The sequence below is a fragment of the Protopterus annectens genome, chromosome 1.part1 (assembly GCF_019279795.1).
Source record: "Protopterus annectens isolate FY-2018-M chromosome 1.part1, PAN1.0, whole genome shotgun sequence".
Taxonomy (NCBI): domain Eukaryota; kingdom Metazoa; phylum Chordata; order Ceratodontiformes; family Protopteridae; genus Protopterus; species Protopterus annectens.
Genome location: NC_056726.1, coordinates 1,880,421,760 through 1,880,441,513, shown reverse-complemented (window position 1 = coordinate 1,880,441,513; position 19,754 = coordinate 1,880,421,760). Strand labels below are relative to the sequence as shown.

General features: G+C 40.8%; 1 protein-coding gene across 3 annotated transcripts in view; it reads right to left on the bottom strand.

Annotated features, from left to right (window-relative positions):
* Positions 1-369: 369 nt before the first annotated feature.
* LOC122812911 (transmembrane protein 200A-like) overlaps positions 370-19,754 on the bottom strand; it is a 1,305,306-nt gene continuing 1,285,921 nt past the window's right edge. For all 3 annotated transcript variants that reach the window (XM_044084975.1, XM_044084966.1, XM_044084983.1), the window contains one exon: positions 370-1,895. In XM_044084975.1, coding sequence (XP_043940910.1) covers positions 536-1,846 — 1,311 coding nt within the window. In that variant the 5' untranslated portion in view covers positions 1,847-1,895 and the 3' untranslated portion in view covers positions 370-535. The remainder of the gene's footprint in view (positions 1,896-19,754) is intronic.

The following is a 19,754-nucleotide window of genomic DNA, read 5'->3' as shown; positions in this document are numbered from 1 at the left end:
GTATCATATTTGCCATGATGTTTTACAGCTCTATGTATGTCTCATTCATTTAAAAACTTCAAAAAATTAATATTTTTTACTTTGAAGGATGGTCTCCTGTGGCTTAGCTTACACAGCAAAAGACTACAGAATTACAAAAGTGCTGGAATTAAGGCATTGTCCTTTTGAAATACTTTGTGCTAGTGTATTTATTCAGATTTCATATTCAGCTTCTGGTTCTTTCAGTGATGAACATGAATAAAATTTTTCAGAATAACCTACCTTAAATTAATTACTATATTAAAATGCAATACACAAATTGTGTAAAAAAAAAATCTAAATCATCAATGTTAGGTAAAGGCACCATCAACACACGTCTGACAAGAACTGTAGAGTGTGAGGCATTATTTACTACAAGAAAACAAGAGTAACAACAATAAAAACAAATGTATTCTGGAAAATAAATATACATAGTTATAAAACTTTTTAAAAAAGCTGCAGACTATCACAAGAGTAGAATCTTTTGAAGTGTTTCATATAAACTTTTTGGACCTAATCACTCATAGTTCTCACAGTAATGCTTTTTATTGTTATCTTGTGAGTCATTCTGTTCCAACAGTTTCTCAGATGAATCTTCCCTGTTTTCTAGTTTCATGTATCGCTTCACACTGGTGCATTCTAACCTAGGCCAACTTCGATTTTTCTGCTCTTCTGCTGGCGCAACCAGTCTATTTCCACCTTGCCCAAGATCAAAGGAAGTGGACTGCCCTGCAGTACTGAGCTGTACATCTGAACTAAACTCTTTCTTAGCCTTCTGTGGGGATAGCAGCTTACTAACTTGCTTGGAAGGAGAGTGTTTTTCTAATGGTAGACTGTCTAAATTTACAAATATATGACCACAGGTAAGGTTGTCTTCTCCTGAATTCCCACTAAAACTGGGTAGGAAGTTCCACGAATGTCTCAGGACAGCAACAGGGGACTGAGCATGTGCAATTTCTGCTTCTTCGTCATCAACAACTTTGGAAATGCCTGGATTCTCTATAATGCAGTTGTTCAATTTAATGACAGGAAGAGCTAGAGCATTTATAGTTGAAGATGCTATAGACTCTGCTCCACAATTTAAAGGAATGTGTATATTGCCTTCAGAGGAGTTGCAGGAGTCAGAACGGATGCTGTGAAGAGAAATGGATGGTGAGATATCCTTGTGATGAAGCAGCTGAGCTGTCATCTGAAGCTTATTTGGCACATTACAATCAACCCACTTACTTCCTGGACTGTGGCAGGACTGTAAGGTACTTGAAGGTGGATCAACATTATAACCGTGCTCCAAGAACTGGATTTTAACATCATCAGCTGATGGATTTGTCCTCCATTGGTAGTGCCGATTCTCATTACTATTTAACTGAAGATCGGACATCATACTTTGGATATTTTTCTGTGCTAACATCTGTGTCTCCTTATCTCGATTTTCATAAAGCATTGTGTTGGCACAAATAAAGATAAACAGCCCAAACCCCATGATAACAGGACCTATCAGTTTCAGTTTATCATTATTCTGACTACTTGGGGAGGTCATAATGGGTCGTAATCCCACTTCTTTCTTATAGGAAACAGTGTCATTTGAATTTGTCATCCTGTTGTCCCGTGGCAGTTGATGCCCTTTTTGTGGCCAGTATCCAACTATAGCTATTATCATTCCCACAATGACAACAGCAACTCCTAAGACAACAAAGGCTCCTGAAGGTGATTTCATTCTTATCTGTCCCTTGACAACTCCATCTTTAGGTGATTTACGTTTCAGATGCCAGAACTTCCGACGAAGTGTAGAAGATATTCGGTTCTTTCCATAGAGTTCCTGATTTTTCATGACTCTTCTTGGCCAGTATATTCAGAGGTTGTCTAGCGACTGGTTTCCACTATGAACAAAATGAAGAATGTATTACTTACTGAACTTTTTGAGTTATTCTGTTATGCACACCATGTTAGATATCATTTTATTGAGATAACAGATACTAAAAAGGTAACTATTTACAGGTGAGACAAATAAGCATGCTATATAATAAGGTACAGTCAACAAAAATGCATTTCAGTGTAATATGTTATAAGGTCATGAGAATGTTAGAAGTACAGAAAACATTCCTGGCTTGAGAACTATCAAACATTGAATATTATCAAATAAAAGTGCTACTTTATGACAACTATAAAGTGCTATTTTATTCAAAAAACTTCATCCAAAGCAAAAGCTGATCATGAACATTTCATTGTCTACACATCACAAAATAAAATATCTTTTTCAGTACAAGTAATTGATATGATTTGTGAGGAATTTTCTCAATATGCAGTTGTGCATAGAAAACCTGATAAAACATCAGACTGCATTTTGGAGACATACCTTCAACTAAACTGCAGTATCATATACCTTCTACACTAGTAAGCCATACTATGAAGTTCATTAACAATTCATTCATTAACATTCATGCTAACAATGGCAGTATCATCTACCCAGAAGCCCAAACTAAACTACTGGGTGTCACAGTTGATAACAACCTGAAGTTTGATGCACATATCAATCAAACTATCAAAACCATTAATAAAAAACTTGGCTCTCTTTACAGAATCAAACCTTTCCTTACCCCACTTTCTAGAACTGCAATTGCCCGTTCCCATCTGCTATCAACTCTTCTCTATGCCTCACCTCTATTCTCCAACTTAAACAAAACAGATCTTAATAAACTATCATTCTGCTATAACGACATTGCCAGATTTGCTACTGGCACAGCCTACAGGACACACCACTGTCACAACCTAAATTGCCTAGGATGGTTGAACCGCCAAGCCTACTGCAGTTCAACCAGCTAATAGTGGCACGTAAAGTCCTTTACCAACCAGAAAATACACCTGCACTAAAAAATATTATCAGCCCCTACACCAGCACCCGGCCACTGTGATCATCCACTAGACTCGTAGTTCAAACATACAAATCCAGCTGGGGACTTTCTGTTTGCCAACTCTGTTGGAAAAATATGGAACAGACTCGCAGCTGACTTGACCCTAGAACCCTCACTAACTCAATTCAAAAACAAACTCAAGAAATACTTCAAAACTCATTGGTTATGTCCTTGCACTAACCCGACTAGTGACCTCTCTATTTCTTAGGTGCCTTACCTTCAACTACTTCTAACTTTTTTTTACCACTCCATTTCAGGAAGGGTCAGTTGTATAACTGTTGCTCAGTGTGTCTTACATCTGAATGTAATGTTATGTATGTTTAACTTTGAAAATAATGCTATGTTTTGTAAAGTGTTTTATAATAAGTTAGTACTATATGTGCTAAATGCTGGTATTGCTTATGACTGTAATCTGCTTGAAACTAGCATTTACTAAATGTTCAATGTGTATTATTATCTTGGAGATTTCTCCCCGGGCCTCCGCTGAAAATGGACATGTATCCAGTTGGACTATCCCGGTCAACAAATGTAACATAAATAAAATAAAAATAAATAAATAATTAGTAGAGAGGTATACAGATTCCTCACTGCTAATGCTATGCACAATTCCTGAATATGGTGATTTACATGTGGGAAGCATGCATGTATATGTATGTGCAACAGCTCTGTGTGGACCTGACGACCCTGCAACCCATATGAGCACAAGCAGATTGAGAGAGACTTGTTTTGGGAGGAGAGAGCAGCAGGATGTGGAGACATTTTTGTATGGAAGAAGCTGGGAGGATGTAGTGCTATGATTTTAATGTGTTACCATAAGTTTCTGCCCAAGACAGCCTGAATGGGCTAGATCCATTTTTAGCAGACCCCTAAGGAAGAAATGCTTTGCATCAGTAAAGTAATCAGATAAAGACAATATAAGTAGGAAATAAATGTTGTTATAGATATGCATTATGTATTTTTATGTATTTTTATATATGGCATATAACACGTACACATTTGGCAAACAGAAATCTGAAATGTAATACAGAAGTAAAATGTTTTCATACACAGGTTGTGGATAATACAAGAAACATTTTGACTAAATGCAGTAGTACTTTGGTTAATACTTATATGTGATAAATGAAACTAAGGATACTTTAAATGAGTCCAGTGAAGTTATGATACCTACAGTGACTGTGCACAACAGTAGATAAGTGGAATGGAGCTTCTAATGTATAGAGCTTCTAATATAATCATACAGATCAGAGACATGACTACATAGGAGTGGGAGAACAGATTATTATGCATATAACAAACAAGTCGCAAACAGCATTTATCTTCTGCCGGCTCCATTTATGGGGATATTTTTTTTTCATTTTAAGATGTAACTGCATTGCACATATACAGTAGCATGCTACAGGGTTTAGCATGTAATGTGAATCAGTGAGGGCATATCACTCATTTCCACAAGTGACATAACCCCTCAAGATACCCTGCCCCATTGAAGCAAATGCTCTTGTGGGGTTACCAACTTCCACCAGGGATTTTACCACAGAAAAACTCCCTTGGACATGTGCCGTACACATTGAGTGCTTTATCATACCTCTCTCATGCCTTGACAGCTCTTCCAGTGCCCTTGTTACTAACTAAAACAGGATCATCTGTGGCAGAGTCAGTATTTTGAAACTCTATGTGACAGTATTAAGTTTTTTGATTTACTGCTCAAACTGCAGTAACAACTTCCTAAATGTGGCAGTTTTGAAAAAAGGAGATTAATTATACCAGCAATATCTGGGGAGAGGACAGTAGAGAGAAAAGATGGGAAGAGCCTATGTGCTGCATGAGCAAAGTCCCCAAGAATAACCCATGGAAGCAGGCTAATCAATTCCTTGAGTGTTATGTAGTGCAGTCCTTGGATGATGATCTCAGCCATGTAATGCTATGCTACAGAACTTGAAAGGGGTTCTTCAAAAATGCAGGGGGTTGTCTTGTGCGTTAAACACTGTAAGGCACATACAAAAATATTTCCTAGATGGTGGACTTCTGCTATTACTCAGACAACTGACAGTCTGCTGTAACCTGTGAGTCATGGAACTATAAATCAGCTCACAAAGTTACCCACTAGCCGCAGCAGGCATCCATGTGGCTCAGTGATATAAGGGTGAGGTTGTTATCTTTTACCACAAATATACTCTAATAATTTCAGTGCCAAATATTATGATTTACTCTGGATTCATACCTCTCAACCTCAACACAAGAAATCTGGACAAAGCCTGACCTAATAGGAGGACAAAGGTGCAAAAATAGGGACACATTTGAAATATTGCTCTTATAAACTTAAAAAAGTTGATATAATAACAAGATTTGTGTTGTAATGCATTTTTCTGAGGGATATGAAGTCTGAAACTAAAATGCATGTCATTATTTAGTGACTTTAATCCTTAGATCATTCTAGCGGTTTGTCAAAAAAAAACAATTTTTATGATGAACATACCAAAAATATGAGGCAAAAATCTTGACATTCTGCAGAAATCTGTACAGTTGAGCAGTATGAATTCTAGTCCGGACTGCTTGTTGTACTTCCCAGCTAATGATTATAGTTATACTAAAATAAATATACATATCTGCTTCATAAAAAGGTAAACTGCATTAGAACCTAAAGACTCTGAACTTCTGATACCTCAAAAAGTCTACTTTGTACCATTCATTGCTTATTTATTCCCAGACATACAGTGCCTAGCTATGGTGCTATGGTTTTAAAATGTCTCTTTTCTCTGTGGTCATTCTCTTAAGGTAATTTTTTCATGTTATTTTTTTTTCTTTCTGGGGTCTCTTTGCTTGGACTGGATAAGGTTTTAAAGTGTAGTGTGCACTTTTCACTTATTTGGATTTTTCCTTCTTCTGCTTCCTATTCTTGTTGTTTCTGTTAATATCATCAACTTGTTTCATTCAGGAATAATTTAGCAAATCATCCATTGTAATCTTTCACAAAGTTTCTGTTACATTTCTCTCATAAGTGGTGAGTCAAGTCATATCAAACTATAGCATGTGCACTACTAATATATCTTGAGAATGATAAGCAGCTGTTTACTCCTGCATAAGCCCTGACACCCAAATTTGTGAACACTTTACTGTAAGCAACAGAGGAGACAAAACTGACCACATAAAAGGAAGCGACTTTCCAGATTTCCATCTGCACTACTGTTCAAACTGATATGGTAGTGATGGCATGAATCAGAATGAACACATTGCTTTAGATACTGCTGTTATGTACTATACATAGTACTCTGTTGAAACTTCACATATGAAGGACTAGTTTAGACAGAGAGACAGAAAGCTATTACACAGGAGTATGACTAAAGTCTTTGTTCATAAGCATTTGTTATGTGTATTCAAAATGGAAATCAACAATTCCATTTTCCTCTATTGAGGTTTATTTCTTGGAATCCATTTATCAAAAACATAACGAAATGGCCTAATATGTATTAACAAATGGTGTTTAGACCATGGCCTCATATTAAATTCCAACAAATGAGGGCAGCATTGTGTCCTTTGGAAAACCCAGGCACCCGTGCTCCTATTATGTAAGTAACACCCCTCCTAAAAACTGATGCTGTCTTTAGGGATTTGGGCAATTTCATTGACATAAATTATCCTTTGACCAACAGGTTACCACTGTTTTTAGAAAATCCTTTTAAATAACCAGACTAATCACCAGGGGGTATAGATTCTAGATCAAAGGAATTAATTATCCTCTTCTATTCCTCCCTTATAGGTTATAATGCCCCATTTGGTATATACTTTTCTAAACACATGCTCCAGCTCTTGAGACCACAGCATTTCCTTACTAAGACAATCAAGAATGGCAAGTCCACCTTGAGCTACCTTGACTTGCCTTAAAGCTGTGTCACTATTTTCTGTGTCCTGTCAACCTTTGAAAGGGAATCTTTTCCTAGCCTACATTACTTCAAAGGATTTTGTCCTATACAACCACTTTCACACCCACAAAACTAGTAACATGCTAAACACTTGCTCAAGGGATCAGAGTTTCCACTGCAAACACAAACAAGACCTGCTGGCATGATAGCTATCGGTCAAAAGACTACCTGTTTTATGGAACAAACTCCCCCCAATGTAAAGCATAGTAGTTCCCTGAATCTTTATAAGTGTAACCTGGATTACTGGATGGGCAATAATATGTACATCCCTAATCGGGCCGCTCAAGCCCTTAAGGAAAGGGTATGTATCTCGGTCCAAAGTAATTCATCCTGTTAGGGGTCTAGTATTAATTCTTGCCTTGGTAAATTCATTGTGAGATCATTTGACTAGGCTACAAATGGTCTGATCAACAGCTCAGTATTAACCTATGAACCTAAAACTATATATAAGATACTTGATTGTAATATTTTATAATACAGAGAGAGAGTTGACTAACTGTCTTTATTTAATGCTACCCCTTAGAAAAAAAGAGGTTTTGTGGCCAGTTAGTTATGTGACAGCTTTTAAAGCTGTTAGCTGGTTTGAAGTGTTGCTCCTGTGTGACTGCTGTGTGCTACCACAAGTTGTGTTAACAGCTTTTAATAGTGCTAGCTGGTTTTTGACATTACCATGTCACTGCCATCAGTGTGGTAGCACAAGGTTGCTTACTTTTGAAACAGTAAGGTTCATACATAAGAAACTAGCTATAACAGTTTTTTTTCATTTTCAAACAAAGCTCCTCATTAGCACTCCATGAAAAATCTTGATGATTGGATGGGAAATAGGAAATTCACCCCAGGGATCACTTCTGTAGTTCTGCTCGACAGTGGCACAGGAAAATAATTTTCTTGTGTGGCAATAGCCAGGGTACCTTCTTGGCTAGGCTTATATAGGCCCTAGGGCCAATAGCCTAGTACCTCCCTATGAATCTATAATCCATGGACTACAAAAGGGTTAAGCATTGGAATATAACACAAGCAATTAATATTAAAAGGTTAACCCTTGACAATTATGATACTTAAATCCAAATAAACTAAATGTTTTGGCAAGAGCACCCCCCAGAGAGAATTTCCTCTATTTGCTAAGTTTGTGATCTTGAGTCCGAACATTAACTTGGATTACATAGCTATAGACTGCTAAAGATAGGCAAGGCAATCAGGCCTGATGGCCTGATGGAAATGGTAATTCCTTCTCTAAACAAGTCTGTCCTTGAAGTCAGTCTTGATCTAATATATCTTTGACATGTAGCTTCTTGATATTTTGTTTCACAGTTTCGTGCTAATCCATCACCCTTGCACAGTTTCTAAGATGCATTACTTCACAACTTTCTACAACCACAGCACTTCCCTGTGATGGCTGCACATTTTTAATTCAAATTTATATACAGGACACAATAATCGCACATACTTATATAAGTGAAATGAAAAGCAGTCTAAGCAATGACTGCCTGCCACATTATGCCCCAAGTTTACTGTGTTGTTATATGAACTGTCTCTACAACTACTCGCTGTTACAATGTATTTTAAGGGGTCTGTTTATGTACAGGCAATATTTCTGTATTTCATGAATGCAATTTCTCTGGTTCTCTGGTTCGATTCTCGGCTGGGGTGCCTTCTGTGTGGAGTTTGCATGTTCTCCCTGTGTTTGCATGGGTTTCATCCGGGTACTCCGGTTTCCTCCCGCATTCCAAAGACATGCATCTGGAGCATTTCTCTCCGGGCCTCCACTGAAAACAGGCTCTGTGGAACCTAGCCGGACTTTCCCAGTCAACAAATGTTAAATAAATAAATAAAAATAAATAAAAATATATATATATATATATGTGTGTGTTTGCCTTCATTAGCCTGAATGGCATGCTCCTGAATCCACCTGTGCGATGTCCTAGGAAAGACAGGAATGCTGAACACTGAAATTCTCGATTTACCAGTCTAGATTTACTTCTGGACCCATGTTAATGCTTGTTCCTTGGTCCAGAGGGGTGGGGAGTTTCAAGGTTTGGTGTTTATGTTGGGTATACCACAATTCAACATTCTCCCATTTTGTAGAAATACATCAAGCATGTGATTACTTGAGCCTCATGCCATTCAGACTTATGAAAGAAAACATATATATATATATATATATATATATATATATATATATATATATATATATATATGATTCCCCATGGTCCCCCTACATTTTACCAAACATACGTCTGCTCGACAAATGCAGGGATTTGATTTAATGTTGATGGTACGGATGGCTGAACAGTGGATATGTTGATGGTATGCAATGTCAATACAGGTAAGGGGTTGGGTGATGATTGAGTGTGTGTGTGTCTGTGTGTGTAATGTGAGTTAGGGTCTGGGATGAGTAAAGGATGGGTGTTGTGTGTTTGTGTGTGAGTTTATGTATTTTAGGGTAAGGGTTAGGTTAGGGGATAGATGTAGTGTTGTTTGTGTTTGTGAATGTTTAAGTGTCTGTGTCTATCTCATGTAGTGGCTGTTACAGGAAGGTTGTAATGACATTAAGGTGTAGGATTAGTGGTGGGGAAGTGTAGCAATAGGGTTAGGGTTAGGATCCATTACTAAGGTGGTGAAGGGGTTGAAGCCCCCCTGCCCTCTTTAGTAATGGGTGCTAACTCTAACTCAATGGAACTAGAGGCAGCAGTAAACGGAGTCTGAAAAGATAAAAGATAATCATCATTGGGGAACCACAGTGAGTCAGTACTTGAGATAGTCCCTTTCAACATCTATGCAAGTGAGATTGCATAATGTTTGGAAAGAAAATATACCTTTTGCTGACAGCAGTAGGGTTCACATACAATTTATTTATTTACTTACTTTTGGTGACTCGGTTAGGTCCTTTAGGCATGGCTTATTTTTGAGGGAAGGACTGAGTAGTATTCATACTTACTAAGGAAATCTGGTAAAATTCCCATACTATTTGTGATGCTCCTTACAACCACCTGAACTACCACCAAATCAGACAGAGTGGACCCTGGTTTTAACAACTCAAGAAACACCTCATGACCACTGCCAACCCCCCACATTGTACTACAGTGTCAGTACTGGAAAACAAATAAATAAATGAATAAGGTGGGAACAGCACCCAACCTGGCATCAAAGACAAGTGCGCTATGCAGAGCCACTGACAGCAGCTGTACATACACTACAAGAAGGTGTACAAAGGTTAGAAAGGACTAAAATATGGTAGCTTAAATTCAATAAAAGAAACAATGCATCTGGGAAACAGTAATCTGAAAAGTGATACATAACTTCAGGGACACAGTACTAACTGCAAATATTGAAGATATCCGGAGTACTTGCATCTGGTGATCTAAAGGTAAGCGAGCAGTGTTCATAGGTTCATAGGTTCATACTAGGCTATCTGCCCAAGGGCATTTATAAGCCTAGTCCATAGTTATGTGGCTTTCGCCACCCCTTTAGTTTGAATAAAAACTATGCCTATCATTTTGCTGTGCCTCTGTCAAGCAGTGACACTGAAGTAATCCCTGGGGTATATCTGCGATCTACCATCCATTGGTCAAGATTCCTTTTGAACAAGGCTGGCGAGGTGCTCTGCCTCACATGTACCGGGATTTTGTTCCACAGCATAGGGAGTCTCTGGGTGATGAATCTGTCCCTCTAGCATGTTCTATTTATAACCGTGTCAAGGTTTAAGTCTCCCGCCCTTGTGGTTCTGAGGGATCTAGATTTTTTGAGGTGAAGCATATTCATCAAATCTGGGTTTGACATGGCCTTATATGTGAGGCACAGGTCACCTCTGAGCAAGCGGTATGAGACTGAATAGAGCTGGAGTTCTTTCAGTCGGGCAGCATAAGACATATTTTTGAGACCCTTTATCCTTTTGGTGAGGAACTTTTGGGGCCTTTCAAGCTGCAGCAGGTGTCTGGTCAGATACATTCCGAATGGGGCATTGTACTCAATCATAGGTCTAATGAGTGATGAGTACAGGGGGACGATGACCTCCCTTGATCTAGATGTGAATCCCTTCATGATCAGGTGGGCGATATAGAAGGTTTTCCTAACTACTTTAGCAACATGAGTGTCAAACGAAAGGTTACTGTCAACCTGGGTCCCCAGATCCCTGATGACTTTTTCTGTGCTCAGTGGATTGCCACCTATATGGTAGCTAGGGGTAACCTTGTTTTTCCCGAAGGGTATGACTATGTATTTTTTGGCGTTTAACTTCAGGCCATGGCTCTGGCCCCAGTTATCCGTTTCTGTGAGGCCCTTCTGGAGGATATCTGTGTCAGATGAGTTTTCGACTATGAAGTAAGAAACTTTCAGAAAGGTGGGCTGACCTCTAGTATGCATTACAATTCAGAAAGTACAGCTGTGTACACTTATCTTAAATGTAGATGTTCGAGTGTATTCACTGTTGCAGCCATCACATTTGGATTATCTCTGCCAGGGTAGCCCTTGACCGGCTGGAATACCACAGGCTTAGTATGTGTGTGTTGGTTGCTGTCACTTCAGCCTGACGTCAGGTCGTCAGTAGTATAAATTAAGGCGGCCGACACCATTACATCAGTTTTTCTTGCCCTGTCAGGAGCCCCTAAGTGGGAGCCAGGTAATGGTGGAAGAACCCCACCAGTAGAAAGTAAATACCAAAATGTTCTTTTTAAGGGGAGAGAGAGAGAGAGAGAGAGAGAGACACAGAGAGAAAGAAGAGTGGGAAGGAGGGAGGGAAACCAGGACTGCAACAGTGAATACACTCGAACATCTACATTTATGGTAAATGTACACAACTGTACTATGTTCTTCGTGTTTCACTGTTGCAGTCATCACATTTGGGTTAATTCCCAAAGCTGAGGAAAAGGGTGGAGGTAGTCAAGGAGACTAGGGGCTGGCTAGGATGGCCTGTAAGACTGCAGTGGCAAAGCCGGCCCTGGATTTGGAGAAGATAGGCAGGTGGTAATGCTTGGTGAAAATGTGAACAGATGTCCAGGTGGCAGCCTCCAGGATGTCCCTGGTGGGGACTCCTCTGAGGAAAGCTGCAGAGGTGGAGGCTGCTCTGGTGGAGTGAGTCCTGACCCCCTTAGAGGGAGGTTTTCCATGCTGCTTGTAACAGAAATGGATGCAGTGTGCTATCCATTTGGAAATTGTTTGATTGGAGACGGCTTTGCCCTCTGCCCCTGCAGCAAAGCTAACCAGTAATTGATCAGACTTTCTGAATGATTGAGTTCTGTCTAGATAGAATCAGAGCTGTCTGTGCACATCTAGAGTGTGCAGGATCCTATCCCCCCTTGTTTTGTGGGTTAGGGAAAAAGGTGGGAAAATGAATAGATTGGATGAGAACCACACTGGACACCACTTTGGGCATGAAGAATTGGTTGGTACTGAGGGAAACCCTGTCAGAATGGAAGATGATGAAGGGCTCCACAGCCATGAGCGCTTGTAGCTTGGCGACTCTTCTGGCTGAAGTGATGGCCAGAAGAAAAGCTGTCTTCCAGGAGAGAAATTTTAGCTCTGCTGAAGATGCTGGTTCAAAAAGTGGTAGGGTGAACTTTTCCAACACAAAGTTAAGGTCCCAAGCTGGGGTGGGTGTTCTTCTGGGTGGCCTCAAGTTGCTAGCCCCTCTTAGGAATTGTTTGATCAGAGGGTGTGAGAAAAGGGGCTCCTCTGTGTGGAAATGAGCAGAGATAGTACAGACATGAATTTTAATAGAGGAAAAATAGAGACCACTGTGTAGCAGGTCAGCTAGGCAATCCAGGATGAGAGGCAGGGAGGGCTGTGCTGTATTGGCTCCCTTAACCTGAATCCAGGTGCAGAACCTTTTCCATTTGTCAGCGTAAGACGTTCTAGTGCTAGGGTGTCTGGCCTCACGTATAACATCTAGAACCTGTTTACTGAGGTTGGCAGATTGATCAGTGGTCAGGGAATAAGCCAGGCTGTCAAATTGAGGGTCTGCAATTGGGGATGCATGAATTCTCCTTCCCTCTGGGTCAGGAGGGTTGGGGTCTGAGTGAGATGCCATGGTGGCAGAGGGGACAGGCTGTGCAGCAGTGACTACCAGTGCTGATGAGGTCAGTCTGGAGCAATAAGAATTGTCCTTGGTTTTTCCTCCCTTATTTTGAGAAGTACCTTGGTGATGAGAGGTAGTGGAGGAAATGCATAGACCGATAGATTGACCCAGGGGAAGGACAGAGCATCCACTTTCCAAGCCATGCAGTGATGTTCCCTGGTGCAGAACTTGCTGAGCTGATGGTTGGTGTGGGAGGCAAAGAGGTTGACATTCGGGATGCCCCATTTCTGAGTTATTAGGGTGAAGGTTCTTTTGTCTGGCTGCCACTCATGTGGGTCCAGAATATTTCTGCTTAAGTGGTCTGCCAGGGAGTTTAGAGAACCTGGCAGGAATTGTGATAACAGGTGGAGTTGCATGGCAGAGGCTGTGTGCCAAAGGGTCATGGCCAGCCTGCATAGAGGGTAGAAGTGAGTCCCTCCTTGCTTGTTGATATACCACATCACAGTGGTGTTGTCTGTTTTGATCAGGAGAGACCCTGGGGACAGTAGGGGCCTGAAAGCTGTCAAGGTGTGCTGGACAGCTAACATTTATTTCTGGTTGATGTGCAGATGGATTTGCTGTGGGCTCCAATGGCCCTGTATGCACCTGCCGTCCAGGTGTGCACCCCAGCCATAGTCTGATGCATCTGTGGTGAGGGTCTGGGTGGCGGGGGTGGTGAGAAAGGTAGTCCCTTGTTGTGGGAACATGCTGCTGCCCACCAAAGAAAATCTTTTCTTAGGCAAGGTATCACTGGTATAAGAGTTTCCAGGTCTTGAGAGTGTTGACACCAAAGACTTTTTAGGTACCACTGAAGTTTCCTCATATGCAGTCTGGCATATGGAATGAGTAGAATGCAAGATGCCATGAACCCCACAGCTTGCAGGATTTTCCTTGCAGATAACTGGGGTCTGGTGGCTAGTTGAGAGAAGTAGGTTGTCAGGTAAGTTTGCTTTTCTGGTGTAAGGAATGCCATCTGGGATGGTGTGTCCAGGCTTGCTCCCAGGAAGACAATTCTTTGGGAGAGTACTAGTTTGGATTTCTTTTTGTTGATAGTGTACCCTAGGGAGGTCAGCAGGGACTTTACAAAGGCCATGTGGTTGAGCAGCTTTTCCTGACTGTCTGCCTGAATAAGGCAGCTATCTAAGTATGAGTAAATATGGATATTCCTTTGTCTGCAAAAGGAAATGGTGGGAGCCATACATTGTGTGAAAACTCTGGGAGCAGTAGATAAGCCAAAGGGAAGCATAGAGAACTGAAAAGTGCAGGGATCCTGTCCTGAAACGTAGATATTTCCTGTATGATTCCCTGATAGGGATGTGGAGGTAGGCCTCTTTTAGGTCTAGGGTGGCTAGCCAAGCATCCTTGGAGAGCATGGGTAGCAGTTTCTGGAGGGTAAGTATTTTGAATTTTGGCATGACCAGAAAGGTGTTTAGAATGGATAGCTCGAGGATGGGGCACCAGGTGACCTCTTTTCTGGGTACCAGAAATAGTCTGGAGTAGAAACCTTGGCCTGTCTGTTCTGCAGGAACGTGCTCTATTGCCTTCATAGAGAGCAGGGAAAGGACTTGCTTTTTCGCCTCTGCCCACTGGTTTAGAGGTAGATCTGGGAACCCTTTTGTTCTGTATCCCTGGGACACTATGTTGAGGACCCAGCGGTCACTGGTAATGGTGGCCCAGGTACTTGCGTGAAATGAGAGTTTTCCCCCTAGGGGTAAGTGTAGGTGGGCAGAGGGAGGGGGTGGGGAGGGGAGTCATTGTGAGTTCTTACCATGGGGGGGTGGCTTAGAACTCCCTGGTTCTGACGTGGACAAATTCCACTGTTTTGATCTCTGCATTCCCTGTGGCTGCTGTCTGTGGGGGGGTTTGCTTCCGAGGGGTCTGGGCTTTACTGACCTGGTGGGAGCAGGAAAGAACCAGTGCTTGGAGGGGCAATGCCTGCTGAACCTTGGTGGCTGGACCTGTAGGGAATCCTTAACTGTCTGCATAGATTTAGCTTTTTCTTCTATCTTTTTAAGACCTCCTCTGCCTTAGTGCCAAATAAGATGTCTTTGTGCAAGGGTGCATCCAATAATTTAGATTTAACATGGTCTGGCAAGGGCTGTTCCTTAAGCCATGCATGTCTTCTAATAACAGAACCGGTGACTGCTGTCCTGCAAGAAGCTTATAGGGCATCAAAACCAGTGTAAGATATGCTTAGTCACTTGACTTGCAGAATGCATTAACTCTTGTAACTCTTTAGATTCTGCACAAGCAAGAAAGGAAGACACTTTTTGTTTGGGGAGTTCCACGGTATGTTGCTGAAATTTTAGCATATGGAACTGGCAATTTAGTGCTCTAGTAGCAGAGGTGTATACTTTTTTACCCCATCTATCTATTGCTTGGGAATCCCTATCTGAGGGGTGTGATTTTTAGTAGAGGTTGCTTTAATTCCTTTAGGCCCTTGAGAAATAACCTCAGGGTTAGCAGTAGGGTTTTTGAAAAACAAATTGTGTGAGTCAGGGACTCTGTAATACCTGTCAGGTTTTCTGGATGCAGGAGGGTGGGTGTCAAAAGTCAAACTGAAGTCCAGGAAAACATCATCCACAACATCCAGGACTGGAGGAATGGCTAGGGGTCTGTGCTATGGAAGATCCAAGAATTCTCTGAGTCTCTTTTTAGACTGAGGGTAGTCCTGACATTCCCATTGGAAATGCTCCCTTAAGGTATGAAGGGTTTCCCCAACGGAAAAGTCCTCGGGTGGAGAGGCTGAAGGAATGGATTCCTCTGCATTAGAACCCTCATAACCAGAGAGGGGTGTCTTTATATTCAGATGCATCAGAGTCATCAGACTCCTGTTCAGACAAACCTACTGGGAACAGATCTCTTTTCCTTTTGGAAGGGGTAGCTTGGCTTCCCCTGATCAGCATGATAAGGTCTTCTGCTATTTTAAGCATTTGAGTCTGAGGCAAGGAAGCAGGTGCCTGAGTCTGGGTCGTCGGTTTCTTGGGTGTGGTTCGTACCCTGGGTCTTAGAAAGTCAGTAGTTTTCGAAAGAACGGTAGATCTGAAAGAAGTCATCGGTTTGTGTCAAGAATCGGTAGTGCGAAGTACTTCGTCGGAGGCCGGTGCCTGCTCAGCTGCTCCGGACCCATCCAAGGGTGAGACAACCGCAGGATCCTTAGTCGAAGAAGAGTTTTGTGGCATACCCGACTCCGAAAGGGTCTTGGTAGCGGCCTGCTAATCCATAGAAGTGGGCATCAGGGGCTGCAAAAGCACCTCACTGAGGACCGGAGAACTGATGACTAGCTTAACGGAAGCATTGTCGGTAGGTTTGGACCTGTGCGGGCTGTCTCTGTCTTTATCCTTACTTTTTTTGGAAGATCTGCTGTCAAATGGCTTACCGAAGACATATCAGAATTCGAGGACTGTAAGCGAAAATATCTAGCTACAACAAGGGCCCGACGATGTACAGTTCTGGCATTAAACAAAGCACAAAAGCGACAGCACAGGACGTCATGGTCTGGGCCTAAACAAGTGACGCAGTAAAAATTAAAGTCTCGGTGTGGTATTTGCTTTCCACAGGCGAGACAATTGCTAACTTTTTCTGACATCAGTTAGAGCAAGAAAAAAGAATCCCCAACAGGGTACTTAGCTTTTGAAGACTTCAGGATGATTCAATTTGGAAACGAAAACTCAGCAGCCGACCGGCACTCGTAAAAACTGCTTTTGCTTCAGGCTCCTCTGCAAGAAAGACTGATGTAATGGTGTCGGCTGCCATACTTTATACTACTGACGACCTGACGTCAGTCCTGAAGCGGCAGCAACCGACACAGAAGTACTAAGTCTCTGGTATTCGGGACGGCCGATGACTACCCTGGCAGGGATAACCCAAATGTGATGACTGCAACAGTGAAACACGAAGAACATCTGGAAACCGAGAAGTCATTACCCCTGTATATAAACAGTACTGTGTGCAGTTCTGGAGGGCTCAGCTTCACTAGGACATAGACAAGCCAGTAGTACACAGTATAGTAGGAAAACAACAAATGGTGTGCAGTTTTCACCTGAAAACATATAAAGGAAGATGACTGCAACAGCCTGGTAGTTGGGCAGTTCACAGATACACTATGTTAGGTAGCACTGTGGTTAATTGAATGTAGTTGATTATAGAGTTGTCAAATGTCTCAGTGCTAGTCAGTCTATTGCATTTCTGATTGCTGTGTGACAAGAAAAATTTAGTACTGTAGTGAGGGTGGTTGCTGAAATGGGGGAAAGTTTCCATTTCTTGAGGTGCAGTGACCTTGGAGGATGGAATGCTACCACCCATATAAAATATATTTTGCCTTCTTTCATGCTGAGTGGTGCTCCATAAGTCATGTGTGCCAAAATGTAATGGAAACAATATGGCAGAATCAGCAAAATCACAACGACTTCTTTTAAATATCCAGTTCTACTCTCTGTCACTACAGAAATAAGCAAAACCAATGGTAGGGGCATCCCTACTGCGGAAAACCACCCAGTGTTTTTTTAAGTTCATCAAAAGTTGATGTCAGATAATAATCAGCAACACGCTCTGCAAATAGAACTGTTCTCAGCAATGCAGTTTTGCTGGCTTTGCTTTTTATGTAGTGGCAGTCAAAGATGTAATCAGGCTTCATGAAGTAGTAGTAGTAGAATCAAAATATGGTGAGGAAATTCAAGAATGCATGCGGCAGGCATGAGACAGTCTTTACACTACGTGGAAGAAAATCAGAAATATGTTTTATCATCTTCAGCTTATTCAGAAGGCAGGAAAATGGGCAGAATAGGTGGGCCACGTAGCCTTTATAGGCAACACATATGTTTAGTTAAGGAAGGTCTAAAATCTCAAAAGATACTTTTCTTCCTTAGACATACAAAGTCTATAAAGCAGACTAGGCCTCTGTAGATGAATACACACAGGTGCTTTTATATAATTACAGCAATGACATTATCATTTTCTCTTGATTAACTACATTCAGGAATGCTACTTACCAAGTCTATGTGGTTCTTAAATGGGAAGCTAATACTTTCACTTACATTATAAAATGAATTTATGTACAATGGGGAATTATTATGCCAGCTGTATGCAGCACTGCTTGGCATTACATGATATAAATTTTATAATTTACAATAACATTTATGCTAACCCAAATTCACAAACATTGTATAAAAATGGATTACCGATAGATGCTGTCTTCCTCATCATTTTTAAACACTTTTATTAAATTAACACTTCAGAAATAGGCACACATATATTAATTAATATAAAAGAAAACAAACCATATTAAATTTTTTTCCATTTACATTCATTACACATTACGTTTTCTTTCTTTGTGACAACAGTCTTTCAGTCTATTACATAAATTGTTCAAATTCTGCCTTTCTTTAAACCTCTCTCCTCCTCCTGAACATTATTCTGCAAGTATTGTCCCCACAAATTCCGTTTATATATATTTAATTTATACCTTACCTTTTCTAAAGTTCCAGCTTCCAGTTCTTTTACCTCTTTTACGACATTCATTACTTCATTTACAGCTGGTTTATATTTTGATTTCCATTTTTAATTTTTAATAAATGCTTTTTTTTGGCAGCCAACAGAATTAAACTTAATAAGGTCTTATTATGTCTACACAATTCAGATCCCAGCTCAGAAGAAACATTTCTTTAGTTACAGCCATTTGCTCTCCAATATTTCTGGCAGAGTACTTTGTACGGTATTTTAAAATCTACCAACTCATTACCGTCCCAAAAACATTTTCAAGGGGACCTCTTTCTTCTCCATCACACCTCCAACATTTGCTTTCTAACTGAGGAAAAAGTATTTGAAGTTTGCTTAGTGTATAAAAATACAGATGCAAACACTTTCAAGCAAGACTCCTAAACCTCATGGACTTTGATGCATACTTTAGAGCCATACATGGGTTTTTCCAATGTTCCCTTGTAAACAAACTGCTTTTCCCGTCTCTCTTCCCAATCTTTTCTAACTTCCTCTATTTGATTCTTATAGTTACCATGCAATATTTTATACGCCCTACTAACTATCACTTTTAACAGCAGCTTCTGTTCTAGATTTGAGTAGAAATTCTACAAGAGCAGGTCTTTCATCTAGGACTCCTCTATCCCTTTCTCCTTGCCTGTACTTTGAAAGCAATCCTGAAAGCAATCTCTGGTAGGACAAGCAGTCTCTCAACTGCAGTTTAAACTTCTTCTTGGCCTCATTCCAGTCTATTACTTTTCCATCTCTAGTTATTTGCTGCCAATACTTTGGTTCCTTTGCCAGTTTTTTCCAGTAAATTACAGGCACCCCTTGCCTGTTTTCTGTACCTCTAACTGCAGTCATTGCTATTGGCAAAACCTCCTCTCTCCATTCCTGTACTGTCTCTCTCATTTTGTACACATTTTACTATATGCTTAGTAAGATTCAAATATACATAAAACATTACTTATGGCTACATGAAAGACAGTGTTCATCCACACCAGTAATCCATAACAATAACTATCATGGTCTTTTAACACACAACATTCACTTCAAAGGGTTACCTGCTGTACCAGAGTCTATCTCACAAATTCCCACACATGAGTGGCTTCATGAAAAAGAAGGTCGTAAGAGGATGAGTAACGAAACTTTAAGGATAATTTACTATTTTCAATAGGCAGACCACACCTAGATCCCTTGTCTATTTTCCACAGTTCCATGCTTTATCAGTGACTGCTGAAGCCTGTATCTTTCCTAACCATCGAGGCATTATTAAACTGGCCCAAGAGATGGGCTCCCGTCATCTCCCCTCTCTACAATAAATGATGGCTTGTGGCCACATAGAATATTTATTGAACAGGCTTTATAAGTTCTAGACCATAT